Source organism: Triturus cristatus, chromosome 7 (assembly GCF_964204655.1).
Source record: "Triturus cristatus chromosome 7, aTriCri1.1, whole genome shotgun sequence".
Classification (NCBI taxonomy): domain Eukaryota; kingdom Metazoa; phylum Chordata; class Amphibia; order Caudata; family Salamandridae; genus Triturus; species Triturus cristatus.
Genome location: NC_140590.1, coordinates 1,849,507,510 through 1,849,528,915, shown reverse-complemented (window position 1 = coordinate 1,849,528,915; position 21,406 = coordinate 1,849,507,510). Strand labels below are relative to the sequence as shown.

General features: G+C 43.5%; 1 protein-coding gene across 1 annotated transcript in view; it reads left to right on the top strand.

Annotated features, from left to right (window-relative positions):
• The window catches only part of LOC146813435 (uncharacterized), a 79,017-nt gene extending 58,440 nt beyond the window's left edge, over positions 1 to 20,577 (top strand). Inside the window, exons 2-4 of the mRNA XM_085620199.1 lie at positions 12,897 to 13,079; positions 17,427 to 17,529; positions 20,419 to 20,577. Of these exons, the coding sequence (XP_085476325.1) occupies positions 12,897 to 13,079; positions 17,427 to 17,512 (269 nt within the window). The 3' untranslated portion in view covers positions 17,513 to 17,529; positions 20,419 to 20,577. The remainder of the gene's footprint in view (positions 1 to 12,896; positions 13,080 to 17,426; positions 17,530 to 20,418) is intronic.
• The last annotated feature ends 829 nt before the right edge of the window (positions 20,578 to 21,406 follow it).

Sequence of the window (21,406 nt, the reverse complement as noted above, 5' to 3'; positions counted from 1 at the left end):
CTTTATACAATGGTAGAGTTATTCTCTCAGGGTACCTTTATACATTGATAGATCTGTAGTCTCAGGATACATTCATACAATGATAGATCTTTGCTCTCAGGGTACTTTTATACAATGATAGATTTGTGGTCTCAGGGTACTTTTACACAATGATAGATTTGTGGTCTTGGGGTCTCTTTATACAATGGTAGAGTTGTGGTCTCAAGGTACCTTTATACATTGATAGATCTGTAGTCTCAGTATACTTACATACAACAATAGGTTTTTGGTCTCAGGGTAGTTTATTACTATCATAGGTTTGTGGTCTCAGGATACTTTAATACAATGATAGGTTTGTGGTATCGGGTACTTTCATGCAATGATATATTTGTGGTCTCAGGGTACTTTTATTAAATGATAGATTTTTCATCTCAGAGTTCTTTTATACAATGATAGAGTTCAGGACTCAGGGCATATTTTTACAATGATAGATCTGTTGTCTCAGGGTACCTTTACATAATCATAGATTTGTGATCTCAGGGTACTTTTATACAGTGATAGATTTGTGTTCTCAATGTACTTTTAAAGAATGTTAGGTTTGTGGTCTCAGGGTACTTTTAAAACATGGATTTGTGGTCTCAAGGAACTTTTATACAGTGATAGGTTTGTGATCTCAGGGTACCTTTATAAACCGATAGATATCTGGTCTCAGGGCACTCTTACACACTGATAGATTTGTGATCTCAGGGTACTTCTATACAGTAATACATTTGTGGTCTCAGGGTACCTTTGAAAATTATAGATTTGTGGTCTCAGGGTACTTTTATACAATGATATATTTGTGGCCTTGGAGTACTTTTATACAATGGTAGATTTGTGGTGTTAAGGTTTCTTTACACAATGATTAATTTGTAATCTCAGCGTGCTTTTACACAAAGTTAGATTTTTGGTCTGTGAGTACATTTTTATACAAATATAGATTTGTGGTCTCAGAGTGTTTTTGTACGATGATAGTGTTGGTCTCTCTGGATACTATTATACAATGATGGATTTTAGGTCTCGGGTACTATTATATAATGATTGATTTGTGGTCTCAGGGTACTTTTATACAATGATAGAGTTCTGGTCTCAGGGCACTTTTATACAATTATGTTGTTCTGGTCTCAGGGGACTTTTATACAATCATGGAGTTCTGATCTCAGGGCACCTGTATACAATGATAGATCTGTGGTCCCAGTGTACCTATATAAAATGATCGATTTGTGGTCTCAGGGTACTTTCATACAATAATACATTTGTGGTCTCAGGGCACTTTTACAGAATGATAGATTTTTGGTCTCAGGGTACTTGTATAAAATGATAGATTTGTGGTCTCAAGGTACTTGGACACAATGAAAGATTTGTGGTCTTGAGGTATTTTTATACGACAATAGATTGGCAGTCTCAGCGTACTTTTGTACAACAATATATTTGTGGTCTCAGGGTACCTTTATACAATGATAGATTTGTGGTCCCAGGGTACTTTTATAGATTGATGGGTGTGTGGTCTCAGGGCACTATTATACAATGGTAGATTTGTGGTCTTGAGGCACCTTTAGACAATGATATATTGATGGTCTCAGCGTGCCTTTATACACTGATAGATTTGTGGTCTCAAGGAGCTTTTATACAATGTTATATTTGTGGCTATAGGGTATTTAAGAAAATGATAGATTTGTGGTTTTAGGGTACTGTTATACAATGGTAGATTTGTGGTCTCAAGATAGTTTTGTACAGTGATATACTGGTGTCTCAGGCACTTTTATACAATAATAGAGTTGTGGTCTTGGGATACTTTTAGACAATGATAGAGTTCTGCTCTCAGAAAACTTTTATAGAATGATAGATTTACGGTGTGAGGTCACTTTTATAAAATGATAGAATTGTGGTCTTGGGGTACTAATATTCAATGATAGATTTGTGGTCTCAGGGTACCTTTATACAATGATGGATTTGTGGTCTTGTGTCCTTTCATGCTATGATAGATTGGTGGCCTCAGGGTACTTTAACAAAATTATAGATGTTTGGTCTCAGGACACCCTTATACAATAATAGGTTTGTGGTCTCAGGGTACTTTTATAGAATGATAAATTTGTGGCCTCAGGGTACTTTTATACAATGATAGATTTGTGGTCTCTGAAACTTTTATACAATGATAGGGTTTTGTTCTCAGGGTACTTTTATAAAATGATAGATTTGTGGTCTTAATGTACTATCACACATTGGTAGATTTGTGGTCTCAGGGTACTTTCATACAATGATAGATTGGTGGTATTAGGGTACTTTTATACAATGATAGATTTATGGTCTCAGGGTACTTTTATAAAATTGTAGGTGTGTGGCCTTAGGGTACTATTATACAATGGTACATTTTTGGTCTCATGGACTTTTATGCAATGATATACAGGTGGTCTCAGGGTATCTTTATTCAGTGATAGAGTTGTGGTCTCAGGGTACCTTTGTACCTTGATAGATCTGTGGTCTCAGGGTACTTTCAAGCAATGATAGATTTGTGGTGTCTGGGCACATTTATACAATTATTGATTTGTGTTCTCAGGATACTTTCATACAATAATAGATTTTTAGTCCCAAGGTAGATTTACACAATGATAGATTTGTGATCTCTGGATACTTTTATGCAATGATTGATTTGTTGTGTCAAGGTTTTTCAACACAATGATAATTTTTTGTAATCTCAGCGTGCTTTTACACAATGTTAGATTTGTGGTCTGTAAGTACATTTTTATACAAATACAGATATGTGGTCTCAGAGTATTATTGTACAATGAAAGCGTGTTGGTCTCAGGGTACTGTTATACAATGATGGATTTAGTTCCCGGGGCATTATCATACAATGATTAAATTGCGGTCTTAGGGTACTTTTATACAATGATAGCTTTGTGGTCTCAGGGTACTTTTATACAATGATGGAGTTCTGGTCTCAGGACACTTTTATACAATGATAGATTTGTGGTCTCAGGGAACTTTTATTCAATGATAGAATTGTGGTCTCAACATACGTTTAAAGAATGATCGGTTTGTGGTCTCAGGATACTTTTGTGCAAAGATATGTTTGTGTTATCAGGGTAGACAATGATAGGGTTGTGCTCTCAGAGAACCTTTATAGAATAATAGATTTGTGGTCTCAGGGTACTTTTATACAATGGTAAATGTTTGGTCTCAAGGTACCTCTCTACAATGATAGATTGGTGGTCTCGGGGTCCCTTTATAAAAGGATAGAGTTATGGTCTCAAGGTACCTTTATAAAATAATAGATTTGTGATTTCAGGGTACTTTTATACAATGATAGATTTGTAGTCTCAGTGTAGTTTTATAGAATAATATATCTGTACTCTCAGGGTACTTTTATATTATGATAGAATTGATTATACCACCTGATTCACAAATCGCAGGTTTTAAAAGTTAAAAGGCAGCTCTGCATGGGCCACGCCTGCTGCTGTACAGGATTCCCACCTCTTATAATTCACAAACAGATCTATGAGTGTTCCTGTAACTCTACAGCAGTGCTAGGTTTCAGGAAGTGCAGTTTGTAAAGTTCCTCATGCAGAATTCCTACCTAGTGGAAACTTTTGCCTAAGTAAATGATCCATTAATGTACATTATGGGTCAATTCACAGAGGCATTTATGAAGTAATGAAGTATCATTACTTGACATACCCACAGATGCCTTTGTGAACTGACCCCAAAGCAGGAAACATGGGGATGTTTAGGGAATATAATATACAGTTTGTACATATAGAAGGAACTGCACCCTCTTTGCATCTTTATTAATAGGGATCTGGACATTTTGGGCCCAAATCAAAAGGGCATTTATGAGTACATGAAAGAGTACTGCAGGACTTCTGTGGTATCACTTCACCTAGTCAGGAAGTCCTTTGTGAATGGACCTACACCTCTACTCACACACATAGAGCAACATACAGAGGCATGCGCACAAACACACACACACATGCGCACACACAGCCACGCACACACACGCATACACACCCTTCTACTTCTTCTCCCACTTGGAATCCTGTACTGAATAAATCACAAATTCAGATCATAATCTGCATAAGAGCCACGAGACAAGTGATTGGTGAATGGTATGTTATGTAAACACTCACTAATATGACAAACATAACTTTCTCTGGCTGGGCGAAGGATGCGATATGGAGGCTGCACTGTATTTTTTGTGGGCTAATGAGAGAAGCAGCATGAACTCTTCGTGGCGGGGCAGAGATAGATCGGCCCTCCGGTCACTCTTCTGTGATCGCTCACAGTGACCGATCCAACTAAGCCAGGGCCAGCATGGTGGACATGCCAGGACAATCCAAGGCACAAGAGGGCGATGGCTTTGTGCGGGGCTTATCTTGTGAACTGGCACAGTAACACCTAGACAAAAACAGGAAAGTGGACACTGGTAATTATTCAACCAAAGCCACTTAGTGGTGGGTCTACTACAAGGTAAACTGCTGCACCCCGGGGGTTCAAATTCTTGGTACTTATCACCTTCACTTAGGGCCTGATTACGACTTTGCAAAAAGAATTATTGATGGACAGAAAGCAGAACAATGTCATACATTCACCCCAGTACAGGGATCTGGGCCTAAATCCATCATTTTTTTTCTCATCATGCCATTCCAGTTTCAACCCAGCCATATGCAAATCAGTCTTGACCCTGTGCCCCATGGGACAAGTCCAGCCCGAACTGCCAAGCCAGGTCCTCCCTGGACTGGAAACAAGCATCCTAGGACCGGTTTCAGGGTTTCACCCCTCTTCAGCCAGGATAGCTTGATTCCAGTGGCATGGAGAGCACGGGACTCACGTCTGAGCATACCCGTCCCACTCGGGGGACAAATGCAAAAACAACAGTTGCTGGACAGAATGCAGAACAATGTCATACATTCACCCCAGTAGAGAGATCTGGGCATAAGTCCATCGTTTTTTTGCTCACCATGCCATTCCAGTTTGAACCCAGCCATATGCAAATCAGTCTTGACCCTGTGCCTCATGGGAACAGTCCAGCCCGAAATGCCAAGCCAGGTCCTCCCTGGACTGGAAACAAGCATCCTAGGACCAGTTTCGGAGTTTCGCCCCTCTTCTACCAGGATAGCTTGAATCCAGTGGCATGGAGAGCACGGGACTCACGTCTGAGCATACCTGTCCCACTCAGGGGTGACAAATGCAAAAACAACAGTTGATGAACAGAATGCAGAACAGTGTCATACATTCACCCCAGTACAGAGATCTGGGCATAAATCCATCGTTTTTTTGCTCACCATGCCATTCCAGTTTGAACCCAGCCATATGCAAATCAGTCTTGACCCTGTGCCTCATGGGAACAGTCCAGCCCGAAATGCCAAACCAGGTCCTCCCTGGACTGGAAACAAGCATCCTAGGACCGGTTTCGGAGTTTCACCCCTCTTCAGCCAGGATAGCTTGATTCCAGTGGCATGGAGAGCACGGGACTCACGTCTCTGCATACCCGTCCCACTCGGGGGACAAATGCAAAAACAACAGTTGCTGGACAGAATGCAGAACAATGTCATACATTCACCCCAGTACAGAGATCTGGGCATAAATCCATCGTTTTTTTGCTCACCATGCCATTCCAGTTTGAACCCAGCCATATGCAAATCAGTCTTGACCCTGTGCCTCATGGGAACAGTTCAGCCCGAAATGCCAAGCCAGGTCCTCCCTGGACTGGAAACAAGCATCCTAGGACCGGTTTCGGAGTTTCAGCCCTCTTCAGCCAGGATAGCTTGATTCCAGTGGCATGGAGAGCACGGGACTCACGTCTGAGCATACCTGTCCCACTCGGGGGTGACAAATGCAAAAACAACAGTTGATGAACAGAATGCAGAACAATGTCATACATTCACCCCAGTACAGAGATCTGGGCATAAATCCATCGTTTTTTTGCTCACCATGCCATTCCAGTTTGAACACAGCCATATGCAAATCAGTCTTGACCCTGTGCCTCATGGGAACAGTCCAGCCCGAAATGCCAAACCAGGTCCTCCCTGGACTGGAAACAAGCATCCTAGGACCGCTTTCGGAGTTTCACCCCTCTTCAGCCAGGATAGCTTGATTCCAGTGGCATGGAGAGCACGGGACTCACGTCTCAGCATACCCGTCCCACTCGGGGGGACAAAAGCAAAAACAACAGTTGATGAACAGAATGGAGAACAGTGTCATACATTCACATGATGATGACTTTGGCAGTCTCACAGCAGGCCACCACACCAGCGCCCCGTTGTGAGATCGAAGCCGTCTGCACACTGCCCATCAGATTAGCAGTTTAATCCTAGTCTGGGGCGCGGTGCTGTGGTGGTCCCACGGCAGTGTCTTTCTAAGGCTCATATCTGTGCCTTAGAAAGGAACCGCAATGGGAGCACCAAAGCACTTTCCTGCACGGCATGGACTGTGTAGTTCATGCCGTGCAGGAACTGGGGGTGCATGCATATATGGGGGCACAACATGTGCCCCCTGCATGCATCTCCTGGGCCAGAGGCAACAGTGGGGCCTGCAGGGCCTCCTTAGTTTCCTCTCCACCACCCTTTACATTGCGGACTCAACGCTATGAAAAGGGGCGAAGTGGGGAATTTTGTAATATGCTTGGTGATGCTGCAGCAGCATCGCCAGCATATTGCGGCCTCACACCTCTGCAACACCACCGCGGGATCACGGATCCCCGGCAGTTGCCGAGGTTCTTTGGCGGTCTGACTGCCAAATTCATATTAGGGCGGTTGGACCGCCGGTGCTGCGGTCCTGCACACTGCCACTGGGGGTTTTGCGGTCCATTGGACCATCAAACTCATAATTAGACCCTTAGACACCATATTACATCTACCATTTTAACTGTATGCATTTTGTAAAGAAAGAGTAGTTTTAGCCTGATGACGATTGGTGGCACCTGAGTTCTCAACAGACGCCGTAGAGAATGATCTGCAGCACGCGCGCTTGTTTGCAGACCTTGTGTGAGCCACATCCGGGAGGCCCCGGAGGAAGCACAACAATGTATCTCTGGTCAGGAAGGAAGCACGGATGGATGAGGCCCTCAGATAGGCCTGCAGCGGAGACGAAACTAAGGGTCTGGAACTGCAGCTAAATGATTGGTGTGTTCCAGCAGGGAAGGCCAATCAGTAAATGGTGCCCTGACAACAGTGTGCCCAGGGTGCACCGCGCACACCCAGTGACTGTGAGCTTTTCGTACTTGTCCACTACGCTGACAAAATCCCACAATGGGGTTTCACTTGAGCCAGAAGGTTCCTCCTTCACAGCGGTGCCCTGAAGCTGCACATTAGGAAGACCTGAAAGGCAGAAAGAAACTCCGATGAAGCATCTGTGGGGCTTTGGTGAGGGAGCTCAACTGGTGCACAGAGGAAAAAAAAGAGGTGTATATACAAACTTGAGAACTATGCGCTATAAAGCGCTATATGAAAATAACCTACTGTTAATAAGGCAATCATTCTTCTTCTCATTATTGGCATTATTATTATCAATAATATGAATACTTTTATTATTATTGTTATATTACATCAAAAGCCCTCCCTCTGTGACAGCAGACATGTTCCCTGGCTGCCTCTTTCAGCTTTGCTTCTCCTTCTAACCTGTGCACATTTCATTCTTTTGTGCAAAGAACAGTGGTGATGTACGAGGGTAGGAGATGTACGAGGGTAGGAGTCGTGCTCGTGTCACCGTGATGGAGAACATGACCGTGGACATGTTTTATAGTGGGCTATCCCTATTTTAGGCGTGGGCTACTTGCTACAAACTCCTTAAAGGGGTTTGCGACTCCACAAGGAATCACTCTTTGAAAGGGGCTTTATGTAAGCGCTCCTTCATGAGATGTATCAATGATTTTCAATTGAAATCCGGATGTTAAACATTGAATTTGTACCGACTTCCGAGCTAGGGGTGTGGGCCAACCACAAAAGGAAATGGGTCCACCTCAGACTCCTTCCCTTTTTTAAATGTAAACGTTTGTTGGGTGGTAGGCAGTGGTCCAGGGAAACGCTGACAACTCTCACACAAAGAGCGCGTTGTACAAAACACTGGTCGCAATCTCCTAGTCGCAAAGTGTGACCTGTAATAACGTGACCAGTGTGGAATTTTGGGAGCCATCAAGAAGCAAGAGGGCCCCTGAACACTGATGGTGGAAGAAGACAAAACCGGGGGAACAAATCATCGACAAGCGACAAAAAGAATGCGCCTCCCCATGAATGTTCAAACAGGCAGGACTCAGTAAATAATTCATTTCATGAGACAGACCCACTTAGTTTATATTTTATTATTTGGTAAATACTCATCTATATTAGCCAGTTCGGTTGGCCAAAAAAGGGACTCATATGTGTCAGTTACCCTATGGTAGCCCAAGGTAAAAGCTGCCGTAAGGAGAATAAGGTATAGCTGGGATCGTGTAATAGGAGGATAAGTGTACAATTGTAAGGATACACTATTCCAGTCAAGAGGATAGTCCTGTATCTGAAGATACTAGGGCTATACTTATCAGTATGGATTTACACCCAGATACACGCACGCAGGAACTGTAACTGTACACATATTAATAAGACTGAACAATGTTTTTAATGTATGGATTGGATGGTTTTCCTAAGTATGATTGGCTGTCTTGAAGTGTGAGTATGTGTTTGCTTTTGTTTTGCTTTATTAGGGAGCTTAAAATAATCTAAAATTGTTAAACTGGTTAGCATGAATGAGTATATACCGGATAATAAAATATAAACTAAGTAGGTCCGTCTCATGATAGTGATTATTTACTGAGCTATGCCTGTTTGAACATTAATGGAGAAACGCCTTGTTTTTGTTGCTTGTTGATCATGAATTTTCTGAACCAGCCTATGCACTAATCGGGCGATTCATCAAATTCTCATTCGGAGTGGGTCGCACTAGGACCTACCTCATAAATCGTAACTCATTCCAAATGGTTGATGTCTCAGGGATGGTGGCCCCCTGGGGTCAGCAGATCGCCATGTCTGTGTTCACAGTTAAAAAACATAGGTGCAGATTTATAATAACGGGCGCATCCCTGCATATCCGCCACCATGTAAATACCCCACAGCATGGCGCAGGATTTGCGCAGCCGCTGCATCACAAAAGTAACACAACGGCGGCACAAAAGTGACGCACAGGGCTTATATATCTGCCCCATAAACTTTATTTTTTAAATGCAGCCCTTCTTTCTTGAAGAAAACAAAAAAACGTCACTTTTATTAACAAGCCTGGACTTTATGTACAAAATACTAGTCGCAAAATAGTGGTCAAAAATGTATACCAGTATTTTACGACTAGTGTGCAATTTATCAAACAGACCTATGTAGTAATAGTTCAATTTTCAAAATTATACTATAACAAAGGGGAGCTAAGAGGGGCGTTATGGGGCTCACGCCAGCCCTTACTAACTCAAACCAACACAAACATTTGCGTGATACCCTCAGAGACATGCTGTTTGCTTAATCAGCAGGCCAGCAGGTTTGTACCAGAGACACAATGAGTGCTGTGCGCTGCTAGTTGTTTTTTACCTAAATTCAAGGCAATTTCAAGAATTGGACGAGGATGGCCCACTCTCGTAATGTGACACGCTTCATCATCTGTCACCTGGCAAGGGCGGCCTCGACCTCAGAAAGGGGCTTTTCTGAGGGAGTTCTTAGATATTTCTTCTCTGAGGACAATGATTTAGGTCCAGTTTATGACTTTAAAAACCATGGGATAATCCACTTAAGTATCCTTTAATTTGGTGGTATCCCTGGTTGAGTAAAAGATTACCAAGGGGTAAGTACAGGAGGCATACTTAGGTGTAATGACCTATATGCGTCACTGTACAATTAATTATGCCAACAGGTTTCTGCCTCTAATCAGCCGTGGGTCTAAGGCTTTCATCAGGGCCGTGTCTATGCCCCCACACTGCAATTAGCAAGTACCGGGTGGGTTCGATATAAACTGAGGACCTACCTCTCAACTGGTATCATAATTAGTGATAACCTAGAACTTTTGAGCTAGGTGCTTAGAAAATGCCTTCAATTTAGGTAACACACAACTAGCAGCACACACAGAACTCATTGGGTCTCTGGTACTAGCCTGCTGACTTGCTGATCAGGCAAACAGCATTTCTCTGAGGATATCATGCCAATTTCTGTGTTTGTTTCAATTTTCTAAATTCCCATTTGGAGTGGGGCATATTCTGACCTAACTCATGAATATTAATGAGGTAGGTGCAAATTGCAGCTTTCTCTGATTGGATGTCATCACAGAGATGGTGGCCTGCTTCGGTCAGCAGACCACCAGGACTGTGGTTGCAATTGAATCAACTAAACTGTATTTAAACTGAACTAAAGGAAACAGGGCTGCCTTAACAAAGAAAGGTTTACTTTTGCTACAAAGTTTGTTGCAGAGTTGTCAGTGGGTTCTCCAGGCCTCTGCATACTCCCCAACAACCCTTTTTTTTAACTCGCAAAAGGGGGTCACATAGTGGGTTACCACACCAACACGAAAGTCAGTAATTTTTCAATGTTCTGCGGCTGGGGTTGGGTTGCAAAACTTTGATACACCACCTAAAGAATTGATATTTGGAAGGGACACCTATAGCACACATTTTCCAAATATGGTTTCCTTATGGAACCACAAACAGATTCCTAAACCAGTATTAGTACACATTAAATATCGTTTTTAGAGTCACACACAGTCCAAATCGGTTTTTGCGACAGGAAAAAATATTTGTATTAATCATATTATTATGTTATCATTATAATATTATTATCATATACGTTTCTAGTTCTTTCACTTGGAGGCGGCAGGGCGATGGAGTTCCATTCAAAGACCTGTCCATTGGCCATGTTCTTCGCGATTTAAGGGCTGGACATGTGTCCCTGTGGGATGGTTGCTTTGGAAGGCAAAATAGCTCCTTTGTCTGGCTATCTAGGAGCCATGCCAGTAGCTTAAATCATCATGCATTCATTCTTTATTTCATTTAATATGTAGTGGGTTGGTTTAAAGTAGTAAGATTTCTCCCCAAATAGTAGAATCGCAGATTTTATAATTATCTTAAATTGCATGTGCTTCCGTTACCGGTTTGAGGCACATAGATTAAGAGGCTAATTGTTGGCGGAGAGGGTACTCAGCTGCAAGGGTGACAGAGTACCCTTTCTTTTAACATGAAGGTCCCACCCGCCTCATTTAGAGTCAGGCGGACCTCCAGTGTATAGACAGCGGAGATTACTCTATCTCCACTGCGTATACACGCGGCCAACGGAGTAAAGGCTGTCCGATGTTTGGCCATGTGCCCGCCCGCCATATTTATATTGCGTGGACACATGGACAGTTTTCACTGCCCGCCACAGCCATGAAAAAGTGGTGGTACTGAGCAGTGAAAACTTTTAAATGACCCTCATGCCATGGAAGAATAAGTGATGTACCGCTCCGACATGTTGGCAGAGCCATCCTTCAAACTTACAATGCCTTTCCAGTAATCGCCGTGAGTGACACCGGCTCCTGAAAATGCTATAGATGGCTGCAGGGGCAGTGAAAGTAATGACCCCGTCCACCAATAAGTAAATCAGCCCCTGAAAACTTAAGGAGGCAGGGCAGTTTTTCTGAAGGGATTTGGATAGCTCCTGGATTCCTGAAACCTGATTTCCATAAAGTTACTGAAAACAGTAGACGATGGGCCAGATTTAGATCTCGACGGACAGGATATTCCATCACAGCGGTGACAGCTATCCTGTCTGCCGAAATATAATCCCATAGGGTATAATAGGATCTATATTTCGGCGGACGGGATATCCGTCACCATTGTGATGGAGTAACCCATCAGCCGAGATCTTGTTGGCGGAGAGGGTACTCAGCTGCAAGGGTGACAGAGTACCCTTTCTTTTAACATGAAGGGGCCACCCGCCTCATTTAGAGTCAGGCGGACCTCCAGTGTATAGACAGCGGAGATTACTCTATCACCACTGCGTATACACACGGCCGACGGAGTAAAGGCTGTCCGATGTTTGGCCATGTGCCCGCCCGCCATATTTAGATTGCGTGGACACATGGACAGTTTTCACTGCCCGCCACAGCCATGAAAAAGTGGTGGTACTGAGCAGTGAAAACTTTTAAATGACCCTCATGCCATGGAAGAATAAGTGATGTACCGCTCCGACATGTTGGCAGAGCCATCCTTCAAACTTACAATGCCTTTCCAGTAATCGCCGTGAGTGACACCGGCTCCTGAAAATGCTATAGATGGCTGCAGGGGCAGTGAAAGTAATGACCCCGTCCACCAATAAGTAAATCAGCCCCTGAAAACTTAAGGAGGCAGGGCAGTTTTTCTGAAGGGAGTTGGATAGCTCCTGGATTCCTGAAACCTGATTTCCATAAAGTTACTGAAAACAGTAGACGATGGGCCTGATTTAGATCTCGACGGACAGGATATTCCATCACAGCGGTGACAGATATCCTGTCTGCTGAAATATAAATCCCATAGGGTATAATAGGATCTATATTTCGGCGGACGGGATATCCGTCACCATTGTGATGGAGTAACCCATCAGCCGAGATCTACATCAGGCCCTATATCTCTAAATGACCTATTTTGACCCGTTACCCCTGTTGTAAGGCTTTGGAGATTTTTTGCTAAGTGATCAGTTTATAAATCCCATACATGTATACATATATACATACATACATGCATACAAGACAAGAGAACTTCCTGCCTCATGTCACTGGCCGATTCCCCAAGCCCTTCACATCAACACTCAAGCTGATGATCCTCAAGAGCCTCGTCCCCAACTGTGACAAGAAGGGGATCGGGGGAAAGTTGGATCCGACTACTCGATGGCATTGATGGCATTCTAACTCTTTCTCTCTTTCAGGTACCAGCGTTGCAGAACCACATAAAGGGAAGTGCCCGAGTGTGAATGAAGTTACCGTCTGTCAACAAATTCCAGATGGTGACAAACAAAAATGCAAGCCCTGTGAAAATGACCAGGAGTGCGATGGCAGCTTCAAGTGTTGCCCCTTCTCCGAGCAAAACAAATGCCTGCTTCCAATATTCAGTGAGTCATTTTCCAGCACCTCCCAGACTTGGTTAGGAATATGATTTGATAAAGACAAGGCCTTTGTACCCCAGTTGGAACCCGCGTCCATACAGCGCTGAAACGTCTGTGTATATCATAGCACACAGACAGAACTGAGCTCCAGAGTCTGCTGAGAGGTCCCGAAGATCTCAGCAGTAGTCGCCTGCTGCGGGCGGTGCCCAGGGAACTCAACACACAAGATTCACAATGTAGTTTCCTCTCTGATGAAAACTGACAAGCGACTTGTTTGTTCGTGTCAACAGAGAGAGAGCTTGTAAATATGTTAATCGTGCATTAACTTCCTGATTAAGAAGGGGTTTCCCTATTTTTATAAAAGAACCCTCACCCACGGGCTGTTCTAGTGGCATGCTTCATCATTGGGATCCCACCCAGTATTCCAGTGTATCTGGCTGTGCTTCAACGATTATGGTAAATTGGACCAAGTTGTTATCAAGGGGTCTAATGTTTTAAAATTACCTGCAGGTACCCCTTCTTTATGTGAACATATTATTAGTGGGAAACGTTGGTAAGGTTAAAAACAGCAAATCTTGATGTGTTTGGAGATATTATGAGCTCCCACATCAGTGCCTCGGCCTACATGTTTCAGCCATATCTTTGGTGCCGCTGAAGGTCAAATGGCTTTCTTCAGGACCAGTGATTTAACAGGATCCCTATCTATAGGTTTGTCTGGTGTAGAACGCAAATTTGTGTACCTGTGATCAATTTGCATTACATCATGCTATTTTTCTTGTTTCTTATGGTTTCGATTCCCTCATCACAAGATAATCTACTGTTAAAGAGTCTGCAAAGATCAAAAGGAGAAACATAATTATTTAGAATCATAGTATTTCTGGGACTCTGTGCTCAAGTCACTCCTGCTCCACATTGTGCACCTCTCTGTAAACAAACAAAGCATTGTATTTTGTTCCGGAGCAGTACCCATGTAACTTCGAGGGAGTTCTGTGTATGTTTCTGTGTGTAACTCACAGTATGAAATACATATATTGAAAGCTTTGTTAATATTGTACTTTTGGTCAGAAGAAACCCAACATAATTGTTTAATTTCCATAAATGCTTTTTGGAGGGGAAAATGCCCCAGGTACCTTTCATCGCCTAATAGCAATAGGACTGTCAGGTAATTTATTTAAATAGTTATCGGAAGTACAATTCCAGGGTATATTGTCATTCAAGCTCTCTTTATGGGTGGACAATTGGTAGATCCACTGTTGTTCCTTTTTGAATAGGACTTTTTCAGGGTTCCAAACATCACTGTGCAATCGTACTGCAATTTCTCCTTAACCCTAAAAACTGGCCATTGGGGAGGTTCTCTTTTAATGTTCTGGGATGAAAGCTGTCAGATTTCAACAGAGTGGTCTTATCAGTTGGTTTTCGATAGGTGTTTATGAGTAGGACCTCGTCTTCCGCAAATCGTGACATCCAAAAACGTCAACGTTTTCTTGTTTACAGTATATGTGAATTCAAGATTAGGATCGCAACTGTTCAGCCATGGGAAGACTGGGAGAGTAGAATTCATATCCGCAGCCCATACTACACGGACCTCACTTACATCATGTTAATGTGTTTACTTTGAAGGGGTGAGATGGATTTAGAATTAATTTTCTTTCAAAATCATGGACATGCAGTCCCGCCACACTTGGGGCGAAGGTACTATTCATGGGAGTTCCATGTATTTTTGTTTAACCACAAAAGAGCTGCTCCTAAAGTGATAACCACTATAAGGTTTGAGTTATATTGTGAGTGGGGACATCTCACAAAAAGTAACGGACTGGTCTCACACACCACCCGGTGTCATGCTTCATCAATGACCAGTCCTCGCCCTCTAAAACCTTGGTTTGATAGAGGGCGGGCATACACCTGACGACAGGGAGGCACTTCTAAACTTAGTGGGGGCCCGTGTATGAGTGGGTGAGAATCAAAATAATTATAGTTATCCTCATTGTGTCTTGGCCCAGGAGGGTACAGGGCATTCATCAGGACCTAAATATGTAAATGGGGGCTCCGTTCTTACCAAAAGTGATCACTGTGGAGGCCTGATGACTGCCCTGGACCCTCCTGGGCCAAGACGGCAGAAACATGTCGACCTCTACACACAACGGTTAGGGAACACTAATTCCCCCACATACCGTCACCTGCTTTTAAACATCATATAGTTACCTTTCACATTAAAAAACACATTGAGGATAACTATAATGATTTTTAATCTCACTCACTCATACACGGGCCCCCACTTAGTTTAGAAGTGCATCCCTGTCGTCAGGTGTATGCCCGCCCTCTATCAAACCAAGGTTTTAGAGGGCGAGGACTGGTCATTGATGAAGCATGACACCGGGTGGTGTGTGAGACCAGTCCGTTACTTTTTGTGAGATGTCCCCACTCACAATATAACTCAAACCTTATAGTGGTTATCACTTTAGGAGCAGCTCTTTTATGGTTAAAGATTCATAGTTGGAGGCTGCTAGCTCCTAAAACCCCGTGCCTCTTGTTCCCTCCTCCACACAGTGTGGAGTTCATGTGTTTTTGAGTTTCATGTATTTGCCAGTAAAAAGTGTCTTCAAATTAAAAAAAAAACTCTCTGCAAGTGTGAGTCTTGCACACTCCAAGACAGATCTATGCGGTGTCTAATATTCCCAATCCCCTCTCTCAAGGATTTCCTGTATTACATGTAGCGTATCTTCCTGTGGTAAACTAGTGTAAAGGCTTTCAATGTCCAGACAAGTAACACATTCTCTTCAGGATTATATTCTATCTCTTTTAGTTGATTTAAGAGATCGCCGGTGTCCTTGAGATGTGTGGGAGTCTTTGTACCAAGGGTTTTAGAAACAAAATCACAAACACGGGGCAAAGGTTCCAACAAGGAATCAAAACCCAATGCAACAGGATGTCCCGGAGGTGGGGATCTGTTCTTGTGTATTTTTGAAATTGTGTAGAAATAGGGTGTTATTGGAATGGTGGTTTTGAGGAATTCTGCTTCTTTTTTCGATATCCATTTCTTCCTTTCTGCCTCCTCTATAAGCCTGTTAATTCCATACTCAGCTGTGGTGTAGGGTCTATTTATTGAATCGCATAATTTTTCTCATCCTGCAGGAAGCGTCTGCACTCCTTCCTGTATTCTGTTACTGTTCCTAGTGTTTTTCCTCTCCCTTTGTCAGAGAGTTTTATGATAATGTCTGTATTTGACTTCAGTTCTTCCAAGGGTTTTCTTTCTTGTTTTGTCATATTTTAAAACACTCTAATGCTGTTCTTATCAAGGGCCTCAACTTTAGTTTGTCCGAACACTAGAGCATCAATGCGGATTGCTGTTATGGGAGGGCAAAACTCAATTTCTTCTTGAGGCCTGTATACGCTTTGCCTTCTGTGTCTTGTGTCTTTTCAAAAAATGATTTCTAGTTTTAACTTTCTGAAAAACTCTCCCAGTTCCCAGTGGAGATACACTTCTGAGGACCTCTAGTCCAGACTTCACAATCTAGAGCTACAGTCACAGGGTCATTGGAGAGTAACCAGGAGGGCGAGAAGCTGTTCTAGGCACTGAATATGTGGATGAGATCTCACAACCTTGACAGTTAGGAGATCTGTAAAGAATATATGCAAGAGATTCCACAAGATTACCTCCAAAATGTACAGGAACATCTTGCGGTACCTGACCGAGCCACCCTTTGAGCAATGTGTCAGTTCTGATGCCATTCAGTCTGATCAACTGGATCTGACAGACACCTGGTGCCCCCTGAGGCAGGGTGGTGAGGGTGAAGTACCTGGGCAATGTAGGCATATGAGGGGGACGGAAGGGGACAAAGCTGGAGAAAGCAAAAACAAACAACACAGTTAAAAACAGGAAGGGACAGATGGTGGTACTGGACACAGAACAGAGCTTGAGTGAGGCACATGCAGGGAATAAGTTAAGGGCAGACAGAAAGGATAGCTTCACTCTTCAGCTGCCAATTTGGAAAAGTACTGCAGGGAATTAAGAGCAGAGTGGTGAAACAGAGGATTCTGGTCCCCCTTTAATATGACCAGAAACACTGAGGAATGCAAAGCCTGGGCTTCCCTAAGTAACAGCTGAATGTCATCAGGGGTGAGACAACTGACAGAGGATACTCTTCTGGGCGTCACCTCACTGACTGCGAACCAGAGACTAGACGCTGCATTGAGAGGGCAGAGCCTGGGCGCCCACACGCAAGAGCCGCCACTCTGATACCACGTGCCAAGAGAGATGAGGGCGTGTGAGTGGGATCTACTGGGGATATGCGCCTCTGACCTCAGGGCCTTGTTGATCATCTCATTTTATGATCTGTTTTTTTGTGTTCTAAGAGAACCCTTGTGAAGAGGACAATGACTGCCCTGAGGTGCTGATATGCTGTGCCGGGACCTGCACTGACACTTGCGAGACATCCTAACTCGACGTCCCGCCAGGGTACGTATGTCATCTGCACTTTGGAGATGCTACAGAAAAGTAACACACATGTTGGTCTGAGAATTTCCGTCTCCTTCTTTCTTTGTGTGTTGGGGGCAGGGTGTAAGAGAATTGGGCTGCTTTGTGACTGTGTCCGACTGTGTTAGGTGGGGCTGTTCTTGTTCACACCGCATAAGGTACATAGGGCCTCATTTATGAAAAGAGTTGCATCGCTGCGCGAAAACAGCGATGCAACACTTTTTAGTGCACCCTCCTTGCGACACCATGGATGCGCTGGATGTACTGTACGGTGCTCCATATCGCAAGGATTTACAGATACACCAGTATTCCTAACGTATCAGTAGGCGCAAAGGTGGCGCACTGCTCGGGTGTGTCTGAAAACAGTCGCAGTTCCAGCAATATGTCCTTTCCCATAGGGCAAGCCGCATGTGGATTGTCCAGCGTCACTCCTTATGCCTGCTGTTAATTAGGCATAAGGATTTCACGCAGTGGCATCCTAAAAGTGGCGCACTGAAATCTTATAGATTTCAGTGCGTCACTTCTACGAGCCTGTTCTGTGCCGGAACGTCCACCCTGCATACATTATACCTGTCGCAGGTATAATGTAGCCCAGGGGTTTACAAAGTGACGCATCTGCCTAGATGCGTCACTTTGTAAATATTGCGTAGTGTGGCACATTTTTTACACCACCACAGCGTCACAAAAAGTGCCGCAACTGCGGCGTAAGGGCCTCATAAATGAGGGCCACACTGCCTACCAATAGGAAGACTTAGGGGAATAGCGTTCTATGCAAGCGAGATCTCGCTTCATTCTCATATGTTGGTGTTTTGCGTTATTTTTTTTAATCTCTTGGTGATGCTTTTTCAAGGTACATTTTACCCACTAAAATGTTGTGTGACAATTTTCATGCAAACAAAATGTATTTTATAAAATATGCTTTATTCTCACAAAAAATATGCGTTAGGTGAGAAAACATTTTGCAGTTTTTCCACGGATATTCTATAAACAGTATTTTATAAATAGATATATATACAGTGAAAAATGCACCCGGAAATTGTTGTAAAAGGTCACTCCTAATAAGAGAAATGAGAAATGGATTAAGAATGGTAAACCTATCCTCTAACATCACTACCACAACCAACTGGCCCTTGATCACTGGTCGCTTTTGCTTTGCCCTCTTTCGAGGCCCCTCGGTGGGAGAGGAAACCCACACTGGCTGCTTAGTAAGTCAAGCAGAGATGGTAAGTAGGGGAAGGCAGGTGTAGCAGCTGCTAGCCCAGGCTTCCCTTTGGTAGCCCTGACTCTGCCCCTGCTAGCCCTGGTCACAGGGATCCTACAGCCAGTAGTGGGAACAGAATGTCACCAGACTTGTAGGAACCCTGTTTACTTTATGCGGTTTCCATTCCTTGCCCTTCACCCATCCCCGCCGTAGCGAATAGGAGGCGTTTGAAGGCAGAACAAGGCCTGAACCACAGGCACCCTTTGTCAGAGGAAAAAGGGTGCCTGTGCCATTTCCACTTCCTCTGGCATTCAGCCAATAGACAGCCATATATATATTCATGGTCTAGTTAATTTCGCTTTTTCGGCCCATTTGTAATAAGGCCACACACAAGAGACAATTGGACACAGAGGCTAATAGAAATTGCCATTTAATTCGGATGGCATAGCTGTCCATGTTGGCATTGCTTACTTTGTGGCAGGGCTCACTTTTCTTCATCAGACTTTCGCCACAGCGAGAGAGCGAGACAGAAAAGGGAAAAGGAACGAGGAAGCGAATCAAACAGAGACAAATGTGGTAATGGGGTGAAAACAAGCCTGCAAGAGTGACACAAACAGACAAGGTTAAGGTGGTGGAAGAAAGAGGCATGGTGTGGATTCAAGGCTGGGCAGCCTCAACATTCATGAGATAAAGAGGCAGGGAGTGGAGGGTGGTGGAAGAAAGAGGCATGAGGTGGAATCGTGTGCAGGCAGCCTTGAAATTTATGAGATAAAGAGACAGGATGTGTAGGGTGGTGGAAGAAACAGGCATGAGGTGAACTCAAGACTAGGCTTCCCTGGTACTCATGAGATAAAGATGTAGGAAGTGTATTGTGGTGGAAGAAGGGGGCATGAGGTGGGATCAAGATAAAGTATCCTTAGTATCCATGAGATAAAGAGACCGGACATGTAGGGTGGTGGAAGAAGGGGGCATGAGCTGAGCTCAAGACTATGAACCCTTGGTATTTATGACCTCCAGAGACAGGAGCATAGGGTGGTGGAAGAAGGGGGCATGAGATGGAATCGTGGTCAGGCAGCCTTGGAATTACTGAGCTAAAGAGACAGAAAGAGTAGTGTGGTAGAACAAAAAGACAGGAGGTAGAATCAAGAATAGGTATCCTTGTAATTCATGGGAGAAAGAGACAAGAAGTGTAGGGTGGAGAAAGACAGAGGCTTGAGGTAGAATCTTCAATAGGCAGCCTCAGTATTTATAAGATAAAGAGGCAGGAAGTACAGAGAGGTGGACGAAAGAGGCATGAGGGAGAATGTTAATTAGGTAGCGTTAGTATTCACTAGACCAGTATTCAACAACTGTGTCATTTGACAGCACGGGCAGAGGTTTCTTAAGAAACACTTTGGGCCTGCACTTATTCCTTTACAAGTTCCTCAGTTGGTGCTGGCGGAGAAGTAGAGGGCGTGGTGGTTGCCTCTTTGGGCACAGAGCCTTTGAAAGCAGGGGCTTGGCGATATGGGAGCAGTAGGTGACCAACAGAACCCTCAGTTCTCTAAACATTTCTTTGTGGTAATTTGTTATACTCTCCTGTCCAGCCTTGAGTCTTGTAGGCTGATCACATTGCTTTAGGACTCTGAAATCTTAAAATAAATTAATTTCCACTTTTCTTTACTCCTCAGGGAAGTCCATATTCTGCTGATGGGGGAGTTTCATGAGAATTGGGGCATTATCGGCTGACGGCGGCATCACCCCTGAAACATGAGCACTTTGAAGAAGAAACTAAGAAAAACTATTCCAGAAAGTAGACATAGAAATAAAGTGTTAGGCGATAGCTTGTATACATTGTTTTACTTTTTTTTACTTTGTGTGTCTTGCATAAGATGTTGGTCTGGGCATTGTTTATGTCAACGAGTTTTTGAACCCTAACAAGAAGCAGCCATTAAGAAAAAAAACATAGGGCAAAGCCGGAATACACCACTCCTGGTCAGAGGACCTACTGAGGACGAGGTAGATGGAGAGCAGAAACATGCAACACTCTGGTCTTTAAAGCAGAATCTTGCCTCTCCAACCAGAGGTAGGGAGGACCACGGGCCGGAGGTGGAGTTTGAGGGATGGGCTCTCCATCACAAACGGAACGGCTATCCCGTCTGCCTCATTACAAGTGCATTATATCCTATTGTGACGGAGGAACTATTCGCCAAACTAAATCAGGCCTTACATTGCTGCCACTTGTCAATTGCTAATATAGAAATGAAAAGAGATGACAATCGCACTCCTAGTCATGAGTAAATTATTCCAATTTGTCTTCTTTGGGTGCTTCTGGGTATCGCCTCCTGATCGTGAGGAATGCAGATGAACCATTACAGATGAATGCGTTTTCCAACAAGGCAAAAAAGTCCCCAAAGTGGCTAAATTCCAGAAATTAAACCATTTATCCGTGGTGACTGTGTTTCAATATATTTTTTAATCATATTTTTAAATCATTTGCAATTTTTTCTCAAGGTATACGTAATGTACTAATTAATCGAACGTTCTGTGTACCACCTAAATTGTTGGTTAGTCGTCCCCAAGTTAAAAATGGTGTTCTATAGTAAGTGTAAGAGTACAGGCGATTAAATAAAATGCAGTGAAAGTGTGGAATTGCTGTATGCGGATGATATCTAGAAG